This window comes from Asparagus officinalis, chromosome 1 (genome assembly GCF_001876935.1).
Source record: "Asparagus officinalis chromosome 1, Aspof.V1, whole genome shotgun sequence".
NCBI lineage: Eukaryota > Viridiplantae > Streptophyta > Magnoliopsida > Asparagales > Asparagaceae > Asparagus > Asparagus officinalis.
Genome location: NC_033794.1, coordinates 1833177 through 1858514, shown reverse-complemented (window position 1 = coordinate 1858514; position 25338 = coordinate 1833177). Strand labels below are relative to the sequence as shown.

The following is a 25338-nucleotide window of genomic DNA, read 5'->3' as shown; positions in this document are numbered from 1 at the left end:
AGGGGCTGTCGAGCTTTATCAGAGGCGATTCTACCTGTTGTTGCGTTTGTTCGATAACAAATATATTATGAGGGCAATTACAGAATTCATGAAACATGCATGAAATATTTCCTCAAGACTTCAGATATTTTCATCTACTGCTTAAAATTGATGAACTTTTAAGTAAGGGTATGCACGCGACACGTTAGAAGTAATAATGTTAGTTTTGAGGGTTTTCTGATATAATACTTATTGTAGCTAGATTAAGTGAAATTTTCTAACTTTTGGGGGTTAAGTAAAAACCGCCAAAACCGGAGGGTTTTGTGAATTTTATCCATTAAAAATGTAACAACTATTGCACAATTTTAAACATGAAAGTAGCTCATCATCATCTCGTCTAATCAAAGAAGAAAAGAAGAAAGATTAATACTTTTACTTCTCTTGAAGCTAATCTAGTTATTTTTTCCCCCATGACATGCATACATCTAATGCCTAATTGTTTACCGGTTTGCATCAAATAATTACTCATTCAATACGTACATGAAAATTTAATTTTATGAACAAGATTTACTTTTAGATAGAAAGTGTCAGTTCGCTCAACTAACTGTATTGTTGATGAGTGTAGACACAATAAATGTTACAGCTTAAACTTTTGAAACAATTAAGGACAAACCAACAAAAGATACATGCTTGACCAAGTCAAAAGTGGCAAGTTACTTGTGATTTATGAACAACTTGATCATAACACATTTTGAATAATATTATAATTAGACTTTTCTTATTTACTTAAACTTGTATACATGAAAAAGGTTGAAAGAACAATGACTTACGCTAAAAAAATTGGCTTGATTGCAAGATACATTTTCCACTGCGATCGATGAAATGGACCTGCACTCAACAAAGGGAAATTACCAATATAAAAATGAAATTCATTATTAAAGAGAAGAAAATTAGGAGAAGAAAAGGATACCCTACTTAGACCTTTGGACTTCATCTCATTTATGGTGTCACTTTGTAGTAATAGTTTGCTGCATATGGTAATTAATAATAAAAAAATAATATAAGGTTGAAACAAAAATTATAGTTCAACAGCTTAGACGACTTCATGGTATCGGAACAACATCAACTTCCTTCTACTTCTCCTAACAAAATTCAAACATGGAGTTATTTCGTCGTAATATAAAGCCCATTTATGAATAACTGATAAGAATTATATTAGTTTGATATATACACTGATAGTTCGTTTAAAGTTTCACGTGTAGTGATTCTTCTAAAATCTTCTGACAGTTGATTGCAGCCATATATAGGAGTGAATTTGGATTAAAATAGAATAAAAATTTACAAGATGAAGAAACTTCAACTACACCTTTATATATAACTAATAAATTCCTTTTCTCTAGAAAAGATAATAAATTAAGTTTTTTCATAGTCAAGGAAATTAAACGTGCACAAGCCTACCGTAATTGTTATATCAGCGGAAACACTAATTACATTGTTACTGCAGCCCTTCAAAAATATCAAACTTTAACAAGCTAGAGGATGTAAAATTAATTTCAAATGACTTACATAATTTGAGGGACTTGTCGAAAATCATATGATTTTAGTGGGGTTTTTTTTCGAAAATGAATCTAAGCTGGGAGGCTAATTAATTTAAAAGATCCCATGATTTTATTACCTTGGAAAATTCGAACTATCCTAGTAAAGTTGTTTTTTTAATTAGAACAAATTAAATTTGCAAATATTTTGAGACTGAACTCTGCCAACCGCTTTCTTTGAGAAGAAGTAGATCGAGTATATAGTTCACCATACGATCAAAACTTGAGAGTTCCAACACAATTATCGCATTAAAGAAAATTAAGAGAGCTGAGATTCCCAATCTTAATTACTTCCAAATTCTAATAACGGTAAATTAAGAAAAACCACTGCAGATAACACCCCACGAATTTTGTAAATCCCCGAAAATATATTTTACTGAAGTTTGAAGATTAGCTTAATATTCCCAAGAAGTTTGACTGAAATAATTAAGCAAAGTAACTCACCAAGGGAAATTTCCAATCAGACCAGCCACTTGAGGCACACGACCCAAATGAACCATTGTGAATCCTAAGAACACAAGGAACCCCACAAGATGCCTAAAAAAAATTAAAAAAAAAAAATCAAACACAACAATTAGAGAAATTAAAAAAACCAATTAGAAACATAGCAAAAAATAAATAAATAAATATACTAACGTCCAAATATTAATAGTCTCATTGTGCCAAGAGAACAGGCTAAAAAATGCATGTGAGAGTGGCCACTCTGATCTATAGTAACCTCTTATGTACTCATTTTCCTTCATATACTCAGGCAACTCCTCGTACGACACTAATTTGTACTCTCTCTCGTCGACTCTCTTCTTGCTCTTGTTCTTCTTCTTCGAGCTCTTCCTCTTCTTCTCTCTGCTGGCTTGTTGCTTCTCATCTGGCTTCATCTCCATTGCTCTCTCTCTCTCTCTCTCTCTCTCTCTCTCTCTCTCTAGCTAATTTTGAGGTGTCATAAGGATGAGGGAGAGAGAAAAGGAGAGACGTGAGTCCTTAGTAGAGGTGGAGATTGATTAAAAGGGAGAAGAAATTGAGAGGAGGAGTTGTTGTTGGTAGGTCAATTTAGGTTCATTTAATTGTAGCTACTGATAACTGGACAACTTCCCATCTGTAACATTTATTAATGTAGCCACCTCCTTTTTGTCACATGAGTTGCACGAGCAGACGGTGCTATGTTTTTTTGGTGTGTTTTACGGTGGTGAGTAATTTTTTATATATATATATGTTGTTTGTTAATAGAAAGATAACAAAGGGTTGGTTACGTTGGTAACATGTTTTTTTTTTTCTTGTGAGAAAAGTTCCCAGGGGAAGATTGAAGTATATTTATATAAGAATGCAACTTATATTATATCAGCATGTTAATTAGTGAAACAGAAGCTGTTAATTTTGAGCCTTATAAAGGAAAATAAAAGACGATTTAGAGATTTCCACTGCTTTTTTATGACTTAATTAATAAAGTAGTCTGCTGATCATGTGGCTATTTTGATAGGATCTATATGCATGCATCTGAATTATCACTGAATCAGCGAAATAGTTAGCTCCTCTTTTGACTAACTAATTTATCCGTTAATCATAGTTATCGATCAATTGCCTATCTAGCTAAAGGTTTTATTTGGTTATTATGAATAAGTAATGGGTTAGAATTCTGGATCAAACAGTTAATGAGCATAAAAATGGAGGTTTCCCCCTCAATTTTTCACCGACGTACCGAGTCAGAACAACTGAGGTTGGTCACCTTCGACCTCTGGTGGTATATATAGTTGGGGAAAGTTCAACTAATTTCAGAAGATTTGTGTGAACGTGTCCAGTTACAAATATATATAGTTGATGCAGACTGAACCCTGCTCTCATAATTACATAAATGAATCCTTGTGATACTAATTGGGACAGCAAATAGTTTCAAAAAGTAAGTAAAATTTATTCAAGAGAATATAAATTCATTTAAGAGTAATCACAATTATTTACTGGTAATGGAAGCGATGATGTAGATGGCCAAACCCCACACAGTTTATCAGCATCCAGTTATTGATGTCAGGATCTGATCCAAATCCAAATCTAATTCTCTTAAAATACGATTAATCGTATCGCATGCTTTTTATCTTAAAAGAGAACAACTCAACGTCTCCAAGTATTTTCAATGCCGATAGATAGTTGTGGGCACATATAATTTACTCATGCCAACTAATTAAGCAGCGGAATTTTTTATCTGTATTCAGTCATTAATTAACTGGTTGATAGAGAAAATCAAGACACGACTCATCCACTGCAACATCATACTAAGAATCCACAAAAATAATAGGCTCGTATCAGATAACAAGAGTTTTATTAGGCTACAAAGATGTTAACACTATAACTTGGGTTGCCAAATTAAAAGCAAACTACACCAAATCAACTATCTTGAAATAAAACCTCGAATAATTTCAGCGTGTTTTAACCATGTATTCACATTCTTATCTCGTCAACATTAACGCCTTAGAACTTTCATAGAAGCGAACATTTTTTAATTACTCCATGATTCATGATTAGAAACAAGCTGAAACCATAAATAATTTTGTTCCAAGATAGACCACATGAATTACATCACATCGAACTTGCAGATTTTTGATTAGAGATCCAAACATTAAATTTGAATCTGTAGTATCTTTATCTTGGATCCTATCAATAATAGTCTCACTCAAGGCAGATAACAATACCACACACATAAATAAAACCAAACATAAACTAAACATCGATATAACGTAAACCAAACACAAGTAATCATTTAGATGATGTATTAATTGTGGATAGCTTTGACATTCACAAAAAGTTTCCATTGCTCTAATCTTTAGATGCATAAATAGAGGCAGAATCACATGCCAAACATGGAAATTGGAGTTGAAAAAGTAAAACCTGAAACAGAAAGAGAATGGAGGTTCAGCAAACAGCGAGAGGCTGGAGTTCAAAATATCATGTATAAACACCTGATGGGCTATCTCTTCTAGTCAGAGTGGGAGGGAATCCTTGGGTAAAAGTTCTTTGTGACACCTTGTCACTAGTAGAAAATCTCACATCCTAGACGGAAAATTCTAGACATAATTTTTTCTGTCTAGTTTGTGATTAAACTAGATGGAAAATTTCCGTCTAGAATATTCTGTTTAGGATACAACAACGTAGACGAAATTTTCCGTCTACAATAGCAAAGTAGACGGTTTTATTTTTAATTTTTTTAAAAAAAATGGGGCTAACATCCTAGATGGAAATTCCGTCTAGGATGCCTGCCCTTGTTAAAAAAAATTTTAAACCAATAAAACCCTAGCTGCCCCCCCCACCCCCACCCAAACCCGTACAACCCTCTTACCCAACCTGAAAACCCAATAATTCCCCGCTTGCTGGCGGCCCCCCACCCCGTGCCCGCCACCCCCGAGCCCCTGTTGGTTGCAGTCGTCCCCCCAACGGTCCCGCATCTCGCACCCCACCCCGCTCTCAGCTCGAGCTCCCCCCTCCCGCCTGCACTCTGCGTCCCACCCTCGCTCACAAAGCGCTCTCAACGCCCTCCTGAGCCCGTTGATCACCGCGCTCAACACTCTTCGACCGTCGCGCGGCGCTCGTGGTCCAGATCTGGTCATCGACCCCTGTCATCGCCGCCCACGATCCAGATCTACTCGTCGACTGCCGCCGCTCGTTGATTGCAGCCGCCTATGTAAAGTATTTTCATGATAAAGTTTAGTTTTTTAGCAAATCCTTATGATTTATTATTCTTTTTTGTTTGAATTAGTCAAATGCAAAACTCTAATTAACCTCCGGCTACGGCTACTGAATGATTACCTTGTGGTTAGTTTAAACAAATGTAATTAGCAATCGCATCATGACCTCAAACTCCGCTACTAAATGATTACCTTGTGGTGCCTATACTTTCAGGATCATAAGTATATGGGAGGGTGATATTGTAAAGTTTTCTTATTTTTGTCATACAGTTTGTGATAAAAAAATACAGCTGCTAATATTATCTAATCCATAATTATTTCCCTATTTCATCAACACTTATAATCAATTATAAACCCTAAATTAAATACATTTTTGCCCTAATTAAACGAAACTTTTAATACTAACCTTGATTTTACCATAATTTAAATAAATGTATTAATCATTTCTAACCATAAATATGACCCTAAATTTAATTATACTAATGTGCTTATATAGGTTTGTGATTTGAAAATGTGTGATTTATGAAAGAAAATATTTTCAAAAAATAGTGTAATATATAACGCAATATTGTATAATAATATGTTATATATCCAATTTAGGTGAAAAAAATATAACGTTATTCCTAAACTCCTGTCCAATAATTACATTCAATTCTTTGAGGTTATAATATAAGATAAACGAGTCAAATTTGGGTAGGAGATAAAGTTTTCTACCCAAAAATGATCGTTCACTTTATATTATAATAGGAAAGAATTGGTATAGAAATTTGTAATTATTGGATCTATCCTTTTCGGATGGGTTAGGAATATAGTAGTGCTTACATCTAACTTTGTATACTTTGTATGTTTTTATTTCTTAAAAATTTTGGCAGCACGTACTCGTTGTTCTCAGTGTACAATAAGCGTATGTTGTTCTGCGTTTTGGTCTATTGTCAATAGGCATAAGAACATCCGCACAGTGTACATGGAGATCAACGGGTAGGTGCTGTCAAAATTTTCAAGAAATAAAAATATACGAATTATATAAAGTTGGATGTAAGCACTACTATATTCTTAATGTGATAGAAACATTCCTATGACAGCCGCTAGAGTGTGCTAATTAGTCTCCATACCTTAATAAGTTTCAAACTAACTCAATTAGCCCAACTTAAATGCTACATTGTATGTAAGTGCTCCTGCTACAGTTAAATGTGATGCTTATCGTAAGATTTCACCCAAGAAGACCTTCGTAAGAATTCCAACATGTAATCATTAAATTCAAATATCCATCCAGAAGTCCACAAATGCAATTAAGCATACTCCAAATTCATTTTTTAACTTGAGGTATTGTGAGACACCTACATAGTTGGAGAGTTGGGTTGGAGTTGGGGTTGGGGTTGGGGTTGGGGTTGGGGGGGGGTGTATGTGATATGTAGCACTCAAAGTTCAGGATGATTATGTGGAATTAACCCTAACAAAAAAGATACTGACAAGTACATATACATCATGTTTAAGGATGAGGTATGTATGTATGTATACCGTTTTAAATAGTTTAAAATTTATTAGTATACTATCTATTGTCAAATAGAGTTTGTAATTATATAAATATTGGTCCTATCACGGGGAAGGCTGTATTGAAGATGAAGTACTGGATGTGCATGTCGATACCAGTCATGGTTTCATAATAGATGATATAGAAATGTAGGTTGTCTAAAAATCACTGCAGATAGCTGATCCCTCATCAAACACCGATGCTGAAAGTTACAATCTGACGACTTTCAGAAGGTTATAATTTGAAGACTTTTACGTAGATCGATGAAGGCTACAATATGATGACATTCGCAACAACTGATGAAAACTCTAATCAACAACATTCACAATCAACACCGGGAGTTACAATCTGACGGCTCTCATATTTTCAAGGAGCCAAGAAGAAGATTACAAGATGATGATCTTTGCAACGCTCTAGCAAAAGATACCACAAATTGATAGTCTCTTCACATCAAAACGCAGAGGTCAGACCTGCGTTTCAACATCAAAATGCAGAGGTCCTCCCTGCGTTGCAACATCCAAACGCGGACTTCATTGTTACGTTTTCAGCCCAAAACGCAAAACCTAACTCTGCGTTCCAGATCCAAACACAGAGTTCATTCTTGCGTCTCAGACTCAAAATGCAGAGCGACCTGTGCGTTCTCAGCCGCCAAAATATGCCTAACTTTACGTTTCAGTTCTAAAACACAGAGTTTAGGTCTAGAATGCTATTTTTGGCGTTTGACTTATTCAAACACGAGCTGAACGGTTTTAAAACTGTTTCCCATGATTTGAGGGGATTACAACCCCACTTAGGAGCGAATTAAGGGGGCGGTTACACCCCTTAATCCCCTATAAATACCTCAAAATTCAGAAGAGTTAAGGATGATCTTTTTTTGGGCAGATCAAGATCGGAGACCATTGAGCGGCTTCTGACATAAAATCATAAAGGGGGCGATCGGCTTTTTGCATCAAAAAGATCGCAGAATGAGAGATCGGCAATCTCTTGAGCAGATCATCTTGGAGCATCCTCGGCTAGGGCTGAGCATGGTTCGGTTCAAACCGAAAAAACCGACCGAACCGACCCGAACCGACCCGAAAAAAGCGGTTTTAAGAGTAAGGCGGTTCAGGTCGGGTTGACAACTTTTCAAACCGACCCGACCCGAACCGACCGAATATATTCTCAAAACTTTCAAACCCGTTCGCGTTTACCCGACCCATCCCAAACCCTCAACCCTAACTTCATTTCCTCTCATTCCCAAATCTCAGCCGCCGCTACTCATTCCCAATTTCCCATTTCGCTCGGCCTCAATCCCTCTCTCTCGCTCTCTCTCTTCTTCCAAGACCCCGGCCCTTACTCTCAAGGTACGTAGTATTAATTTTTCTTCAATTTTCTCTGTTGTTGTCTTTGAATCGAACATGAAGTAGGTGGAATGGGCGCTTCTTGTTGGAGTATGTTAGTGCCCTTTGAGTTGGATTTTCCCCATTTAATCACTCAATTTAGCACTTCTGTGTATGTTGTCCATTGGGTTAGTTGTTGATTCAAGTGTGCACGACGCTTAAGTATCTTAGCCGTGGCTCAAATGATTTGCATTTGGGCGCATATGAAAACAAATATATACAAATTATCTCTTGGGACAAGCAATATTTGTGCATTTGATTGTTATACTTGATGAAAGTTAGAACCAAACAAACCGAACCGAACCGCACCGAACCAATTTGCCACGGTTCGGTTCGGTTTTGAATTATAGGTGGTTCGGTTCGGTTGTTCAAATTTTGGTAAAAACCGACCCGAACCGAACCGTGCTCACCCCTATCCTCGGCAACAGAGAGTTCTTGGAGCTTTCATCCTTGGCTTATTAACCGATTTTCGGTTCAAAGCAACTCTTTTTCAAGAGTTTAAACTCGCTCTGAGTTTTCAACTCGTCGAGAGTTCTCTTCAAACTTGTCACACAAGTTAAATGTTCTAAAGAGTTGTTCGGATCGTCAACGGAGAGCAAACTCGACACGAGCATTCGAGGGAGGCACTCCATCGCCACTGTGAAAAACCCAGACTTAAACAAAGGAGAGAATTCGCATTAATTCTTTTCTCTTTTGTAATCCGAAAATATATATTGTAATCAGTTAGAGATTGAGAGAGTTGTAAACATTCTTTTTCTAAGCAGTTCGAAAGAATAAATCAAATTCAATCATTTCATTTTCTTATTACAAATTTTCCACAAACAAAAGATGGCGACTCCGCTGGGGACTACCTTTTTCACCGAGGAAGAAGTGGTGGCGCAATCCGACATCAAGCTCGCTGGAACGACTGTTGAAACTCTGATCATCGAGTTCGATCAAGCCAAGTATGAGGAGTTACTCTCCTTCGGATCCCTTAGCCCCAAGCTATGCGTAAGATCCGCAAAGTCTTCAAGGAGACTAAAGCTCCCATTGTTGCTCCTATGCCGAAGGAAGCACTCTCCTTTAGCGTGAAAATTCTCCATATAATAAAGAACCATATTTTATTCCCAAATTGATGAAGATTTTAGTTGCTTTCAGGGTACTTCCGAGTTTTTCACAAATGGAAAAAGATTAGAAAGTAAGCGTATCACATAGGCACTACATTATCATTTAAGAAAATAGTGAAAGTAACATATCAAGAGAAACAAACATTTTTTTTTATCGGAAGTCGCAAAAGTAGTTTCTACTCCCTTTACTTCAGCTAGGTTACTTCATGTTACTTACACTCAATCAAACAGACCCTTAATTAGTTGGGCTAATTTCTATTGGTTTGCCTTAGAGGGTTCCAGAATTAAAAACTTTTTGTATAATTCAAATGATTAATATCTTTCGTAAGATCCCCTCAATGAAGAGATTAGTTGGTGAAATTGTAGAGGATCTACAACTTAGGATGCATAGAGTCTCTACCAACCTGTTGTATTTCTAAAGTTACCCGTCGAACAATTTTTCACTTCAGCCCCATTCTAATTTTTTATTATTGAAATCGACCCCTTTTTTTTATTTACCAAAACCGATCCGATTTCGTGATTAGCAGCTTAATCACCTTCCTAATTAGTCGGGGTTACCAACCCCGACTATTTAGGACATTAATTTTTAGGGTTTAAGGTTTCTAATTAGGGTTTAACACCCTCCTAAATAGTCGGGGTTGCCAACCCCGACTAATTAGGAAGGTGATTAAGCTGCTAATCAAGAAATCGGGTCGGTTTTGGTAAAAAAAAGATCGATTTCAATAATTAAAAAATTAAATGGGGCTGAAGTGAAAAATTGTTCTTACCCGTCAGATCTTGAGTGAAAGTTGAAATCTATGAAGATTTATTTATAAATAAATAAAAAAACAAGGTTAATAGCAACGTCAATTAAGTCCCAAAACACGCATCAGATGCGAACCAAACCACACAAATTGAAAACCATTCGAGAGGAGCTATTCGAGAAAATAAAGACGCAACTCATCCACTGAAACATCATACAAAGAAGCCATAAAGGTAATATGCTCTCGTATCACATAACAAGAGTTTATTTAGGCTACTATGATGTGAACAATAAAGTTGGGATTTCCAAATTAAAAATATGTCATATTGGATGCCAACTAAAACAAATCAAATAAACTATCTAGCAATAAAGCCTCAAATAATTTCAACGTGTTTTAATCACGTACCTTACTTAGCTCGTCAACATCAACACCTTAGAACATTCATACAACCCAACAATTTTTACATGATCAGAAACATGGTGAAACCATAGATAATTTTGGCTCGAGACACAGCACATGAATTGTATCACATCCAACAATGCAGAATTCAATCCAACTATTAAATTCGAATATATATTATATGTATCTTGGATGCTATAATAACTCAACTCAGATAACAATATCATACACATACATATAATCAAACATAAAATAAATATTGATACAATATATACCAAACACAAATAAACATTCTGATCAATGTAATTAATGTGGAAAAACTTCCTGTCTCGTTCTCCCCATTTGCTGAGCCATAAAAGTTCCCAATGTTATTTCTTTAAATATATATACAGATGTAGAACCACATGCATATTTTTTAAACATGAAACAATGGAGTTAAACCCCAAACCGAAAGAGAATGCCAGTTCAATACAGGGACCAGATGGGCTCTCTCTCTCTCTCCATCTCTCTCTCCCTCTCTTCCTTCTTTGCGACCCCTTCACTGTTTATCTACAAGACATCCATAATTAAGGTGTCAAATTGAAATATTTTAGACATTTCTGGTACTTACAGGACAAAATGACGGGGGAAAATAAGGATGAAAAGAAATAAGGCAACATTTACAGATTTGAAATATGAGATGACATTGTAATAAGCAGGACAATGAATTGAACAAAAACAAGCCAAAGATCCCTAAAGAACAATTGTTCTACTTCATAATTTTGTTGGACAATAAAGCCAGTCATTAGTTGTACTACATGTTTTAGGACATTGTAAATCACATGCAAAATCATTTCAAATTAAAAGAAAGGGGTATCCTCAATTAGTAATCCTAAAATAGAATAGGAAGACTTGAATTGAAGGAGAGCCTCTGATTGAACTTTCCGTACTGGAGAATCAAAGCTTAAAAAACAATAGCAAAAAATAATGGTCGAAACAAGATAACTAGGTTAGTTATATTACTTGCGAATTGTCTAATCATCATATCATGTATTAAAAGTTTCCAAGTAATTGATGGATCCACATGATACATACAAGAGATCCGTGTATGATGGTCCTTTGTTGGCCTTAGACACTCATAGAAGGCTAGCATAAACCCCATTAATTGATTTATGTTCATATTTATAGAAAGATCTACTTTACAGATCCCGCCAAGAATTAGGACATGCAATGCGGTTTTATTCTTAAAAGTAAAATACCTAACAAATTTTCTTTCATAAAAAACTGTGATTTAACTGCGATTTTCATGGACTATCAACGATTTTTGCCAGATTTAAATCTTCGACCCAATGACAAATAAGTATGCGCACTTTTTTATGGACTATAACTCACGATTTTTGTTAATTTCATTCTTTTTGTCCCACTATACAAGTAAGTATGTGTACTTCAAAATTCACAAATTTTATTAATTTCTTACTTTATTGTCCGTTTTTGTTTGTTTCGACCCACTCACAATTAGCTAAGTATATTTCAAAATTCACAATTATATGTCCCACGATATTTGCTTATTTTCATATGTTTCGAGCCAATGATACTTACTCATGCGTAGCACAAAATTCACCATTTTCATGGTTTATACCCCATGATTTTAGTCTATTTGCGTTGGTTTTGACCCAATGACAATCACAATTTCTTTCATAAGAAATCGATATTTTTATGGGTTATAACCCATAATTTTTGTCAATTTTTATTCTTCAACCTAATAGCAAATAACTATGCATACTTCAAAATTCTCGATTTTCATGAACTATAATCCAGAATTTTTGTCCATTTTTGTTCATTTTGTCCCAACAGCACTTAATTGTGCAAACTTCAGCATGTGATTTTCATATGCTATAACCCAAGATTTTATCCTTTAATATTCATTGGACCCCATGACAGTTAATTATAACTACTTTGTGAATTTCATGGAATATATCACTCATGGTTTTCAAAATTCACGAATTTTATGGACTAAAACCAATAATTTTTTCATTAATTTTGATCAAGTGACAAATAAGTATGTGCAGTGTGTACTTTAAAATTCACAATTTTCACTAGTAAACCCGTGATATTTGCTCATTTTCGTCCCTTTCTCAACTCAATGACAACTAACCATGCATACCAAAAACCTCGCTATTTTCATGGGTTATAACCGTTTATTTTGTTTTAGGACAAATTTTTAAAAAAGCCTCTTTTTTAAATTTATTAAGCAAAACCAACCATTTGAACATTTAATGAGCAAAACCGACCATTTTCAAAAGAAAATGGTTGATTTTGCAGCAAAGAGGCTTTTTTAAAAATTTGTCCTTTGTTTTATTATAAAAAAGGCCCACCATTTTAGTCTATATTCATTAGTTTTGATCCAAATGCAATAACATTTACTTTCATAAAAAGCCACGATTTTCATGGGCTATAACTCACAGGGTCATTTTTTCATTTTTGTTCATTTCGAACCAATGACAATTAACTAAGCATATTTTAAAATTTTCGATTTAGTATGCAACCTTTGATACATGCTCATTTTTGTTTATTTGAAACAAATGACAATTAAACAAAGTTACCATAAATTCACGTTTTCCTGGGTTATATTCACAATTTTAGTTTATTTACATTAGTTACGGTCCAATACCAGTTAACTTGTATTTGATAAATAAAAAAACAATATTTTCACTGGTTATAACCTATAGTTTTTGTCAATTTTTATTTTTACAAATAGCAAGATAACTATGCGTACTTCAAAAGTCGCAATTTTCAAGGGTTATGAATTTCATGGGCTATAACCAATGATTTATCAATTTTCTCTCGTTCCAACCCAATAGCAAAAAGTATGCGTACTTCAAAATTCATAATTTTCATTGTTTATACCCATAATTTTTGTAGATTTAAATGGTAATTAACTAATTATGACTACCTCAAAATTTGCGACTTTCATAGGGTATCTTTTCAATTTTTTATCCATTATTGTTCATTCAATTCATTGGCAACTAATTATGACTACCTCAAAATTTGTGAATTTAATGTTTTATAACCCATTTTTCAGAAAAAAGATTTTATAACCCACGATTTTAGCAATTTTTATTCATTTTATCTCAATGCAAGTAATTATACGTACTTCAAAAATCATGATTTTCATCGACTATAACCAATTATTTTTATAAATTTTCATCGGTCTTAACCCCACGACAATTAATTATGCATATTTTAAAATTCAAGATTTTGTTAGCTATTACCTACAATTTTTAGTAATTTGCAATTTCATGGGCTATAGCACACAATTTGTGTCGATTTACGTTCACTTTGACCCAAAGTCTATGAAGTTTGTTCCTTCAAATTTGCAATTATGATGGGATATAACCTACAAATTTTGTCAATTTTCTTTCTTCAACCCAACGACAAATAAGTGGGTGTAACTTAAAAATTCACGATTTTTGTAGCCCAAAACCCATGATTTTTGTCTGTTTCAAAATAATAGCAATTACTTGGGCGCACGCACCTAAATGCGCGATTTTCATGAACTATTACTCACGATTTTCAAATTTCATGAATTTCATATGCCGTAATCTACGATTTTTGTCAATTTTCGTTAGTTTCAGTCCATAACTAATAATATGTGTACTTCAAAATTTATGATTTTTATTAGTAATAACCTACGAATTTTATCCTTTTTTGTTTATTTTTGACCTAATGACAACTAATCAAGCGTACAAAAAATTTCGCAATTTTCATGGGTTATAACCCAAGATTGTAGTCTACTTTCGCTATTTTTGACGCAATGACAATTAAATTTCTTTCATAAAAAACACAGTTTTCATAGGCACCCCGATTCTTGTCAAATTTCATTCTTCATCCCAATGACAAAGTATGTATACGTCAAGAGATCTTTTACGGGCTATAACCCACAATTTTTATCAATTTTCATTCTTCAACCTAATGACAAGTATTGACTACTTAAATTTTCATCATTTTCATGGGCTATAGTCCATAAATTTGCACATTTTTGTTTGTTTTGACCTGATGACAAATATATATGTTTACATTAAAATTCACAATTTTTATTGGTCATAAACCACAATATATGATTTTGACCAAATAGTAAGAAATCAAGTGTATTAAAAAAATTCAAGACATTCATGGGGTTATAAGTTATATCACAAGATTTTAGTCTACTTTCATTAGTTTTGACCCAATGACAATTAAAAAAAATTCATAGAGTATCACAATTTTCATGGGCACCACGACTTTTCTCAATTCTTGTCGTTGTCCTAATGACAAATAAATATGCCTATTTTAAAATTCGAGATTTTTATGGGCTATAAGAAAACCCACAATTTTTGTTAATTTCATTCGTTATTACCCACAATTCTTTTTTTTTTTGTGTTCCTTTCGACCTAATGGCAATAAATTAAGCATATTTCAAAATTCACGATTTAATGAGCAATAACCCACAATAATTGCTCATTTTTGTTCCTTTGGCTCAAATGAGAACTAATCTTTCGTAAAAAAATTTCTCGATTGTCATAGGCTATGCCCATGATTTTAATCTATTTTTGTTAATTTCGACACAAAGACAAGTAATTTTCTTTTATAAGATCTCGAGATTTTTATGGGCTATATATAACCCACAGCTTTTGTCAATTTTCGTTCTTCAATCTAATGAAATTAGCATGCCCACGTAAAAATTCGTCATTTTCATGGTCATTGTCCATAAACTGTCCTTTTTTGTTTGTTCTGTCACAAAACAAATTACTTGTGTGAACTTCAATATTTGTGATATTCATGTGATAACCCATGATTTTCATGAATTTGCTCATCTTGAACCAATCATAATTAATTATGTGTATTTTAAAATTAAAAAATTTCATGGTTCATTATATATGACTTTCAAAATTTAAGAAGTTCATAGGCTACAAGTCACAACTTAATTATAACCCATGATTTTGTTCATTTTAACCCAATGTTAATTAATCAAGCATACCAAATAGTTTTACGATTTTCATGGGTTATAACCATATTTTTAGTCTATTTTCATAAGTTCTGACGCAATGACAATAAAAATTTCTTTCATAAAGTATCACAATTTTCATGGGCACCTCGATTTTCATGAATTTTTGTTCGTCCCCATAACAAATAAGTATGTATACTTCAAAATTCGAGATTTTTATAGGCTGTAAGATAATACACAAATTTGTTTGTTTTGACCCAATGACAAGTATAAGTCTTCAAAATTCGAGATATTCAGTGACTTTGTTTGTTATATCTCGTGATTTGTGTCCATGTTTGTGTATTTCGATCTAATCATAATTAACTAAGAGCACTTCAAATTACGTGATTTATATGCTCAGTTCCGTTCATTTCAACCTAATGACAATTTAATCATTTATACCAAAAAGTTCACGATTTCATGGGTTGTGACCCATGATTTAAGCCTATTTTAGTTAAATTCGACCAAATGACTATTAAATTTTCTATATAAAAAATCAAGATTTTCATGTGTTCTAATCCACGATTGTCAATTTTTGCTCTTTACCCTTAATGGCAAATAAGTATGCCTACTTAAAATTTTATCATTTTCATGGGTTATGGTCTATGAATTTTCCCCTTTTCGTTCATTTTGTCACAATAGAAATTAATTGTGCAAACTTTAATATTAGGGATATTCATCGGATATTCATTGGATATTCATTGAATAAGTATGTGTACTTCAAAATTCATTTTGACCCAACGACAACAAACTATGCGTATTTTAAAATTCACGATTTTCATAGGCTATAATCCATGAGTTTTAAAATTCGCAAATTTCATAGCCTATAACAAATGATTTTCTCCAATTTTTGTTAATTTCAATCCAGTGACAAATAAGTATGTGTACTTCAATATTCACGTCATTAATTATAATCCTTGACTTTTATGTATTTTGTTTGTTTACCCAAAAGCAATTAATCAAGCGTACTGAAAAATTCATGATTTTTCATGGGTATAAATCACAATTTTAGTTTATTTTCCTTAATATTTACCCAAGAACAATTAGTTCTTCCATAGAAAATCACAATTTTTATAGCCTATGACCCACAATATTTGTCAATTTTCTTTCTTCGACCTAATGGTGAATTAGTATATGCTTGCTTAAAAAATCGTCATCTTCATGGGTTATATTCCATGAATTTTGTCTAATTTTAATCATTTTGTCACAGTAGAATAATTAAGTGAACTTCAATATTCGCGATATTCATGGGAAAAACCCGTGATTCATGTGAATATTTCTACATTTGACCCAATGACAAATTCGTGATTTTCACTGGCTATAACACTCCATTTCTTTCCATTTTTTGTTTTGACACAATAGAAATCATTCAAACGTACCAAAAACTTCGCGATTTATGTGGGTTATAACCCACGATTTTAGTATATTTTCATTAATTTTGACTCAATGACAATTAAATTCTTTCACAAAAATGGTAATATTCATGGGCACCACATTTTTTTATTAATTTCACTCTTCATCCCAATCACAAACTAGTAGTCGTACTTCAAAATTTAGGATTTTTATAGGCTATAACCCATATTTATTTATTTATCTTGTTGATTTCATTCGTTTTAGCTGAGTGACTAATAAGTGAATGTCTTCAACATTCATTATTTTTGTCCATTTTTTTTCCTTTCAATCCAATGGAAATTAACTAAGCATCATAATTCACAATTTAACAAGCTATAACCCACGATATTTGCTCATTTTCGTTCATTTCATTCCAATGGCAGTTAATTATTCATACTAAAAAATTCTTGTTTTTCATAGGTTATAATCAAATATTTTAGTTTATTTCCATTAAGCTCGACCTAAAGGCAATTAAGTTTTCTGTCATAAAAAATCAAGATTTCATAGGCTAACATACAACTTTTGTCAAATTTCATTTTTCAACCTAATGAATAAGTATGACTATTTAAAAATTTATCATTTTATGAGTTAGCCCATGATTTCTTTTTTCCATTTTTGTTTGTTTCGTCACAATAGCAACTATGTGAACTTCAATATTTGTGCTTTTCATAGGTTATATAACCTATGATTTTTGTCAACTATTGTTCATACGAGTCAGATGATTATTTCTACAAAAATCATAAATTTTTCTAAATTTTCATTTATTTTGACCCAATAGCAATTAATTATGCGTACTTTAAAATTTGTGATCTTCATGGGCTATCACTCACGATTCTCAATATTTGCGGATATTATAGGCTATTGCCCATGATTCTTATTAATATTATTCATTTGCGCACAATGACAAATAAGTACTCGTATTTCAAAATTCATGATTTTTGTTAATTTCGTTTGTCATAACCTACAATCCTGTGATTTTCGTCCATGTTTGTTTCTCTTCGCCCAATAGCGATTAATTAAGCATATTTTAACTTTCGTGATTTGATGGGCTATAACACAATATTTGCTAATTTCTGTTTGTTTCGACTAATAATTAATCATCCATACCAAATAATACGCCATTTTTCGTGAGTGACAACTTAATAATTTTAGTCTATTTTCATTAATTTATACCAATGACAATTAAGTTTTAAAATAATTGATGGATCCACATGATATATACAAGTTGCCGTGGATAACGGTCCTTTGTAACCTTAGACACTCATAAAAGGCCAGCCTAAAACAAATCAATTGATATATGTCCTTATTTACAATCTTACTTAGCCCACCAAAAATAATAAAATGAGTCTTATCCTAAAATGCAAAACCAAGTAATAAACAAGGTTTTAAATGTCGGATGTCGGGTTCATGTCAGACGGCTGAAATCCATGTTGGATAGCGAAAATCGGCGATATATCGAGGGACATGGACTAATTATCGAATTGTCATATCTAGTGGTACGCATATGTATAATATCATGTCCTAAATGTAATCTAAGCATTTTAAAATTCATTATAAGTATACTTTATAAATTCTCTAGACTAAACATATAAAAAAATAAATAATATATGATGTTTAGGGTCACTAACCGATTGTAGAAATTTAATTCTCGATTGCATCTTGAAACCATTCGGGTGCTTAACCTACAAAATAAGAAAACATTGTTAGTAAACATAGAATAGCATATAAAGAATAAAGCAAGTAACATATAAGATATAACATATAGAATGAAGATTGCAACTCATATGATTCATATCAAACATAAGCAAATCATAACAAACAAGTTTTTAAAGCAACAAATAGTTTATAATTGTTTAACATTCAAGAGCAAATCCATAATAACATAAAAGCTAAGATAACTAGAAGTCTAGAATCAATCTTCATCGTGATCAAAAGTAAGATCATCATCCTCATTCGAATCCGTGAATAACACATCCATCTCTTCTTCCTCATCATCTTCCATCGGCTCCTTTCCTTTCGATGAAGATGATCCCGACTTCTTCTTTCTTTTATACATTTGCAACCTTCCACTCTTTCTCTTCCTTGGATTAACTCCCGAAATATCTCCAACTTGCCTAAAAGTCAAACACTCCCAGGAATACTTCATCACTACTATTATTCCCCTCCTCACACAACCATCATTCGGAGACCCTTTCCTCATCATCGTAGGCGGTTAAAGGATCTTTATCTATAACGGCATGCGTATTCTTCAACTTTGCATTAAACTTGACAAAGACTAAGTCATGAAGTTTTTTATGAGTTAGCCTATTCCTCTTCTTCGTATGAATCTAAAAAATAAAATCATGAATTAGCATAAAAAACTAATCATCAAATACTACAATACAAGCCTACAAGACGATTAAAATTTAAGAAATAATATTACTATCTCAAATGTACTCCAATTTTTTTCACAAGCCGATGAGCTAGTTGTCAAGCCCAAAATCTTCATTGACATCTTCCTTAAATCGGGAGTATCGTTTCCATAAAGCCTCCACCAAATAACTAGTCAATTCATAATTGAAAAAATTTAGTAACTTATAAATTCAAAAAGAGGTCAATGAATTAATTTGAATGAGAACATAAATTTACTCGGACAATCACCCTTAGTAGCTCCTCGCCTCGCAAATTGATCCCCAAATGACCCTAGACGTTCTTGATAATTAGATATTTGATCTCCAATCTTTGTGAAAGTCGCATGGTCAACGGGATAGAGTCTATGCATACACTCAACTATGGCTTTCATGAAGCTTCCATCACCTTCAATGTCTGTGTAAGCCGGGTAATAGTAAAGGATTCAAAAAGTAGCTCGCTTTATGTAGCGTTTCACTAAAATTCTTCTCAAATCTCGGCTCAATCATTTTCAATATGTGATTGTACTTCTTCTCATCATCCCCAATGGCCACTTTCAACTCCTCCATAGCCACCAACATGTCCCCGTATATAAATCCCATCGAACCGATTTTATCACCATCCGCTCTTCGAAGAACCTTCACTAGAGGAGTGAATACTTTGAGGGCAAAGTCTATATTATCCCAAAACTTCCGCTCTTCGAAGAACCTTCACTAGAGGAGTGAATACTTTGAGGGCAAAGTCTATATTATCCCAAAACTTGTTGCTAGCAATTATCTCCGCGAGTGAATACTTTGAGGGCAAAGTCTATATTATCCCAAAACTTGTTGCTAGCAATTATCTCCGCAACCTAAAACTTATAAAAAAATCCAATCAATGAAATATAAATGATCAAATGAATAAAATGAATACAATTAAAGTATACCTTTTTGCCCACCGATGTTCTTGAAAGGTTACAATCTGTCCATTGGTCAGAGATAAACATTTGCCTCATCTCTTTCTTATGATCTCTTAATGACTGTACATTGGTCAGAGATAAACATTTGCCTCATCTCTTTCTTATGATCTCTTAATGACTGTAGAGAAAGGAACGTCGTAGCAAACCTCGTAACCCCGCCTCATCTCTTTCTTATGATCTCTTAATGACTGTAGAGAAAGGAACGTCGTAGCAAACCTCGTAACCCCTGATCTCACAAGATCACCCTTAGTGAACTCCCTAAATAATTGAAGAGGCTTGGTGTGATTATATAAGAACATTGATACACTCATCCTCATTAAAATAACATTACGAATGAGTTTTATCTTAGCTATATCAAACAACATCAAGTTCACTGTATGTGCAGTACAAGTCGTCCAAAATATATTTGGCCTCTTCTCGACCAACAACTTAGAAGCCATCATATTGTTTGAAGTTGCATCAGTGACTATCTGCACCACATTTGCCTCCGTATCTATTCAATAGCCTTGTCTATAAAGTCACAGATATACTGGGCATCGTGCTTATCGGCCAATGCATCATGTGAAGACAAAAAACAAGCTCTTCCAGTAGAATGTACAACTATGTTCATGATGCTTCTAGACTTCTGATCACTCCATGCATCGGTCATTAACGAGCAACCATTGACAACACAAGTCCTTTTAAAGTTTTCAACAATTTCTTTTGCCACTTCTTTTTGCAAATATGTCTCACTCAGTTCATACATCGATGGAGCTTGTAAATGACTTCCAAACAAACCAATAGCTTGTAAAATTTGATGAAAAGAGAAGTGTGGCGGTATGAATTGGAATACCAGCTTCATAGAACCATTTGGGGATGTATTGCATTACATCCTCCCTTTTCTTCTTTTTAAACTTGGAGTCCACCGTCAATTGTTTCCCCTTTGCTACTATTTGGGCAATCGTCTCGGGAGAACGAGCGGCCAAGGAGTCTATTGGTCCAATTACCTTGTAGTAGGATGACGAGCTTCTTTAACTACTCAATGAGATTGAGTTATGCTCCTTCTCACCCTCCCCAATATGCACCTCACTCAACAAGTTATGCATTTTCATCTCCTTCTCATCCTTACTCTTCTTGGCACTATCTATAATTTCGAAAACTTTTACCTTAACATCATCGGGAACTTTCACACACGGCGCGCAATTTCCCCTCTTTCCGACTAGGTGTTCTTTAAATCGGCTAATCCCACCATTGAAAATTTGAGTGCAATATTTGAAGTTAACTTTGTATCGGAACCAACTCTCTCCCCATATAGCTAACATGGATCTTTACCGCCCGTTTTTGGTGGTGTTGACGATCTAGTAGATCCTTGTCCTTCGGACGACATGATTCTACAATAATTAACAAGACAACAAATATGGATTTAGATAACCAATTATATTTACATATTTAAATCAATTGCATATTCAAATCAATTACACTAAAAAGTAATTAGTTTTCTTTCAAGTTTATTAGTAGTAGGCTAGTAGCATGATGTTTATTGTGCATAATGTGATTTATTTGTTGATATGAAATATAGCTGTTACACAGTGCATGAGTTTGCAGTTCAAGCATCTGTTCCTTTGGTATCAGTTAACAGTCTGAGATAGTAAATTGGTTAAATTTTTCTGTCAAATTCCTTGTACGCATGCCGAGTAAATTTCACTAAACAATCATGAACTCCAAGGATTTTACGAAAACTCTAAACTTTGTTAAAAAATTATCACAAATTTCAAATCGGACCATGGAATAAATATCAAGAATTTTATTAATGTTGTACAAAACTACCAAAAAATTTCAAATAACGTTACTGAAGTACTGAACTACCATCAACTTCGTGTTATTCTCAAATATACCCTATGAACCTATACTTGTCATAAAACTAAAACATGCTAGGGGAGAGAGAGAATGAGATAAAGAAAAGTCAGGGACTCACATAAATAGGCGGCTGAAGCTGAGGAAAGCTGGAACTTTAGCTTCTGATGGCGTAGGGAAGAGAGAGAAGACGGCGATGGGTGGATTTCGATGCCGCGAGAAGGCAGCGTCAATGATGTGAGGAGAACGAAAGCAAGAGAGCGAGAGATGAAGAAGATGAAGACGGCTGCAGCCCTAGCTTTTTTTGTTGTTTCTTTCTATCGAATTCGTAAAGAGACCCTTAACATCAGAACGGGTCAAGTGGGTTTGAGTTTTCATCACTAAACCAAACCTAATAAGAAAAAATAGCCTTAAACCAAAAAAAGGGCATATCAACCGATTTTTCAAAGCTGAAAAATCAGCCGATATGCCCGATATGGCGCTGACATATCCGACTCTCCTGAAAACCGACATACGACTTAAAAATGCCCGACTTGTGTCGCTCGAGCCCTCAATCCGATATGTCGGCCGACATATCTGACATGTCGACCGACATTTAAAACACTTGATGATATCTTCTCATTTTCGTCCATTTTAACCTAATGGCAATTAATCACGCGTACATAAAAATTCGCAATTTTCATGGGTTTAAAACCCATGATTTTAGTCTATTTTTGTTAGCATCGACCCAATGACAATTAAATTTTCTTTCATAAAAAATTGTGATTTTTGTGGGCTAACCCACGACTTTAGTCAATTATCGATATTCAACCCAATGACAAATAAGTATGTGCATGTCAAAATTTGTCAAACTTTGCAATATTATGGGCCCCATGACTTTTTGGATCCAATGACAAGTATGTGTACTTCAAACTTTATGATTTTTGTTAATTTCCATCGTTACAACCCACAATTTTAGTCCATTTTGTTCATTTCGATACAATAGCAATTAACTAAGCATATTCAAAATTCACGATTTTATGGGCTATAACCTACGATATTTGCTCGCTTTCGTTCGTCATGATCCAATGACAAGTAGACAAAAATACCAAAATTGTTTTTTAATTGAAAGAGAAAAAGGATACCCTAAGTGAGCAATCCTAAAATCTATTATGTACAATAGGTGGCTACAATAAAGAAAAATATAGTGAATCCAATTATAGTTTAAAAGAGAAGCGCTTTTCAAAAAGGAATGAACTCGAATGCTTGGAAAGATGACTGAAATAGACTAGTAATACTTAAGACTGAAGAAGAGACTTTCATTGAACTTTCTGTATCGGAGAATCAAAGCTAAGAAAACAATGTCCAAAAACACCATTATAACAAGATAACTATGTTGGCCATCACTAGTGAGTAGCTTAATCATCATATAAAGTATTAAAATTTTCAATATCTTGACGGATACACATGATATATACGATCGTGTAAGATGGTCCTTTGTTGGCCTTAGACACTCACAAAAGGCCAACCTAAAACCCATCAATCGCTTTATGTCCATATTTACAGCAAGATCTATCTCAAAGATCCCACCAAGAATTAGGACATGCAATGTAGTCTACCCTAAAAGACAATGCCAAGTAATGAAAGACACAAAAAAATAAGAATTAACATTCTAAATATTAGCACCATAATGGCATGCAAAACAAGCAAATAGAATTGATCAACATGAAGCAAAAGAACAATGAAATGTAACTGACCATAAGCAAAATAACATTCTTAAGGATCTTTCTCTAAGCCAATTTAGTTAGAGTAATCAATCATTATACACCATTACAATATCAGATTCCACTTAAAGGAGTAAAATGAGGGTCTCGAAAAGAAAATCATAGAGAGATCTTATCACCATATGTATTATAGCATCAAATTATATATGTATGTGTGTAATGTGTATACATACATAAGTATGTGTGTGTGCGCACGCGCATACACATAAACACATGCACACACCCACGCACGCATACATACACACGCACACACACATACATGAACATATACATACATGCATGCATGCACGCATACACACATACATACATACATACATACATATGTAAATACCTATGTACATGCACGCATGCATACACACATACATACAAACATACTTACGTATGTACGTACGTACGCACGCATGTACGCACACGCGCACACATACACACATACATATATACACACACATACACGTACATATATATTCATATATATGTGATTTTGATGATTTAACATTATTTGCAGGAATAGTTTGGATTTATTTATGGCAAACACCATGTTGGATGTCACCAAACAACATTCTTAGTAAATGCTTGGTGTATTGATATCATTTACAGGTATAACTAGGGTACAATAAAAACTAGCATATTCTTAATGCTCAATAAATTGTGTGAAGTTTTCAGATGCTCAATCTAGGAGATCATTTAGGTGTCAAATAAAAGTGATTTGAATAAGCAACTGAAACATGAACATAATAGGCATCACATAATTGCAGTAGCTACAACCACAAAAAATGAAGCATGAGCTGGTTCAATCTAGAAATGCGTGACAGCATTTGAAACAGCATCGCGCTTATTCTACTTTTAACCATGACTGTTGTGGCAACTACGTATCTTCACCTTGACTAGCTCACCAACTAAAAAGAATAACAATTAAAACTGAAACCAGGATGGCACTAAGCAACACTGCATCCAATGACTAACATAAGCTGAAAATTTGTGTTAAATGCGCATATAATTTATATAACTTTGAATTTAAAGAACGTAAGCTTTAACCAACAGGAAAGGACGTGCACCTCGAATCCAAAGACTAACATCAGCGGGGCATGAATAGTTCCTCAAAACAATACTCAATCCGCAAGGTATTACCTCGGAAATGGCATGTCTGTCATCACCGATGTACTACCTAAATCAAACACCCTCCAACAAGTAGCATGACTCTGAAGGAAAGTAAATACGGTTTCCTCTAGCTGCCAACAATGAAACAGACCAACCCTCAGAAATCACAAGCACTCGATCACCGATGCTCTCCACCTTCACCCACATCTTTCAGCCAGAGATCCGCTCTAAACAGCTCAAGCCTAGTAGTTTCTCTGCAGTTATTCTTGTCGTACTCAAAAATCTCCTTAATAAGCAATGGCTCCTTATCAAATCCCACCGAATAAGCACGCCTGTACTTGCATCTAGTTTCCTTGCACATCAGAAAGTATTGGAATTGATTGGCACCGGAGGGAGCTGGATCTTAGCGCCAGAGATTGGAATTGATGGCGTCGTTATGGGGTTGATAAGGACGGAACCACGAGAGGCGGAGCATCGGAGGTGGGGACGGAGAGCGGCGGCGAC

At 34.1% G+C, this 25338-nt stretch overlaps 1 protein-coding gene and 1 long non-coding RNA gene across 2 annotated transcripts in view; both read right to left on the bottom strand.

The window, feature by feature from the left end:
* The window catches only part of LOC109845757 (heptahelical transmembrane protein ADIPOR1-like), a 3362-nt gene extending 780 nt beyond the window's left edge, over window positions 1-2582 (bottom strand). The window contains 4 exon segments of the mRNA XM_020415029.1: window positions 1-34; window positions 810-867; window positions 2019-2111; window positions 2211-2582. The exon segment at window positions 1-34 is cut by the window's left edge and continues 5 nt beyond it. Coding sequence (XP_020270618.1) covers window positions 1-34; window positions 810-867; window positions 2019-2111; window positions 2211-2455 — 430 coding nt within the window. The 5' untranslated portion in view covers window positions 2456-2582.
* LOC109845750 lies at window positions 10548-25332 on the bottom strand. Its single transcript, XR_002248459.1, has 3 exons — window positions 24792-25332; window positions 18423-18476; window positions 10548-10949 (listed from the first exon to the last, which is right to left on the bottom strand). It is a non-coding gene; the product is annotated as an uncharacterized LOC109845750 (long non-coding RNA).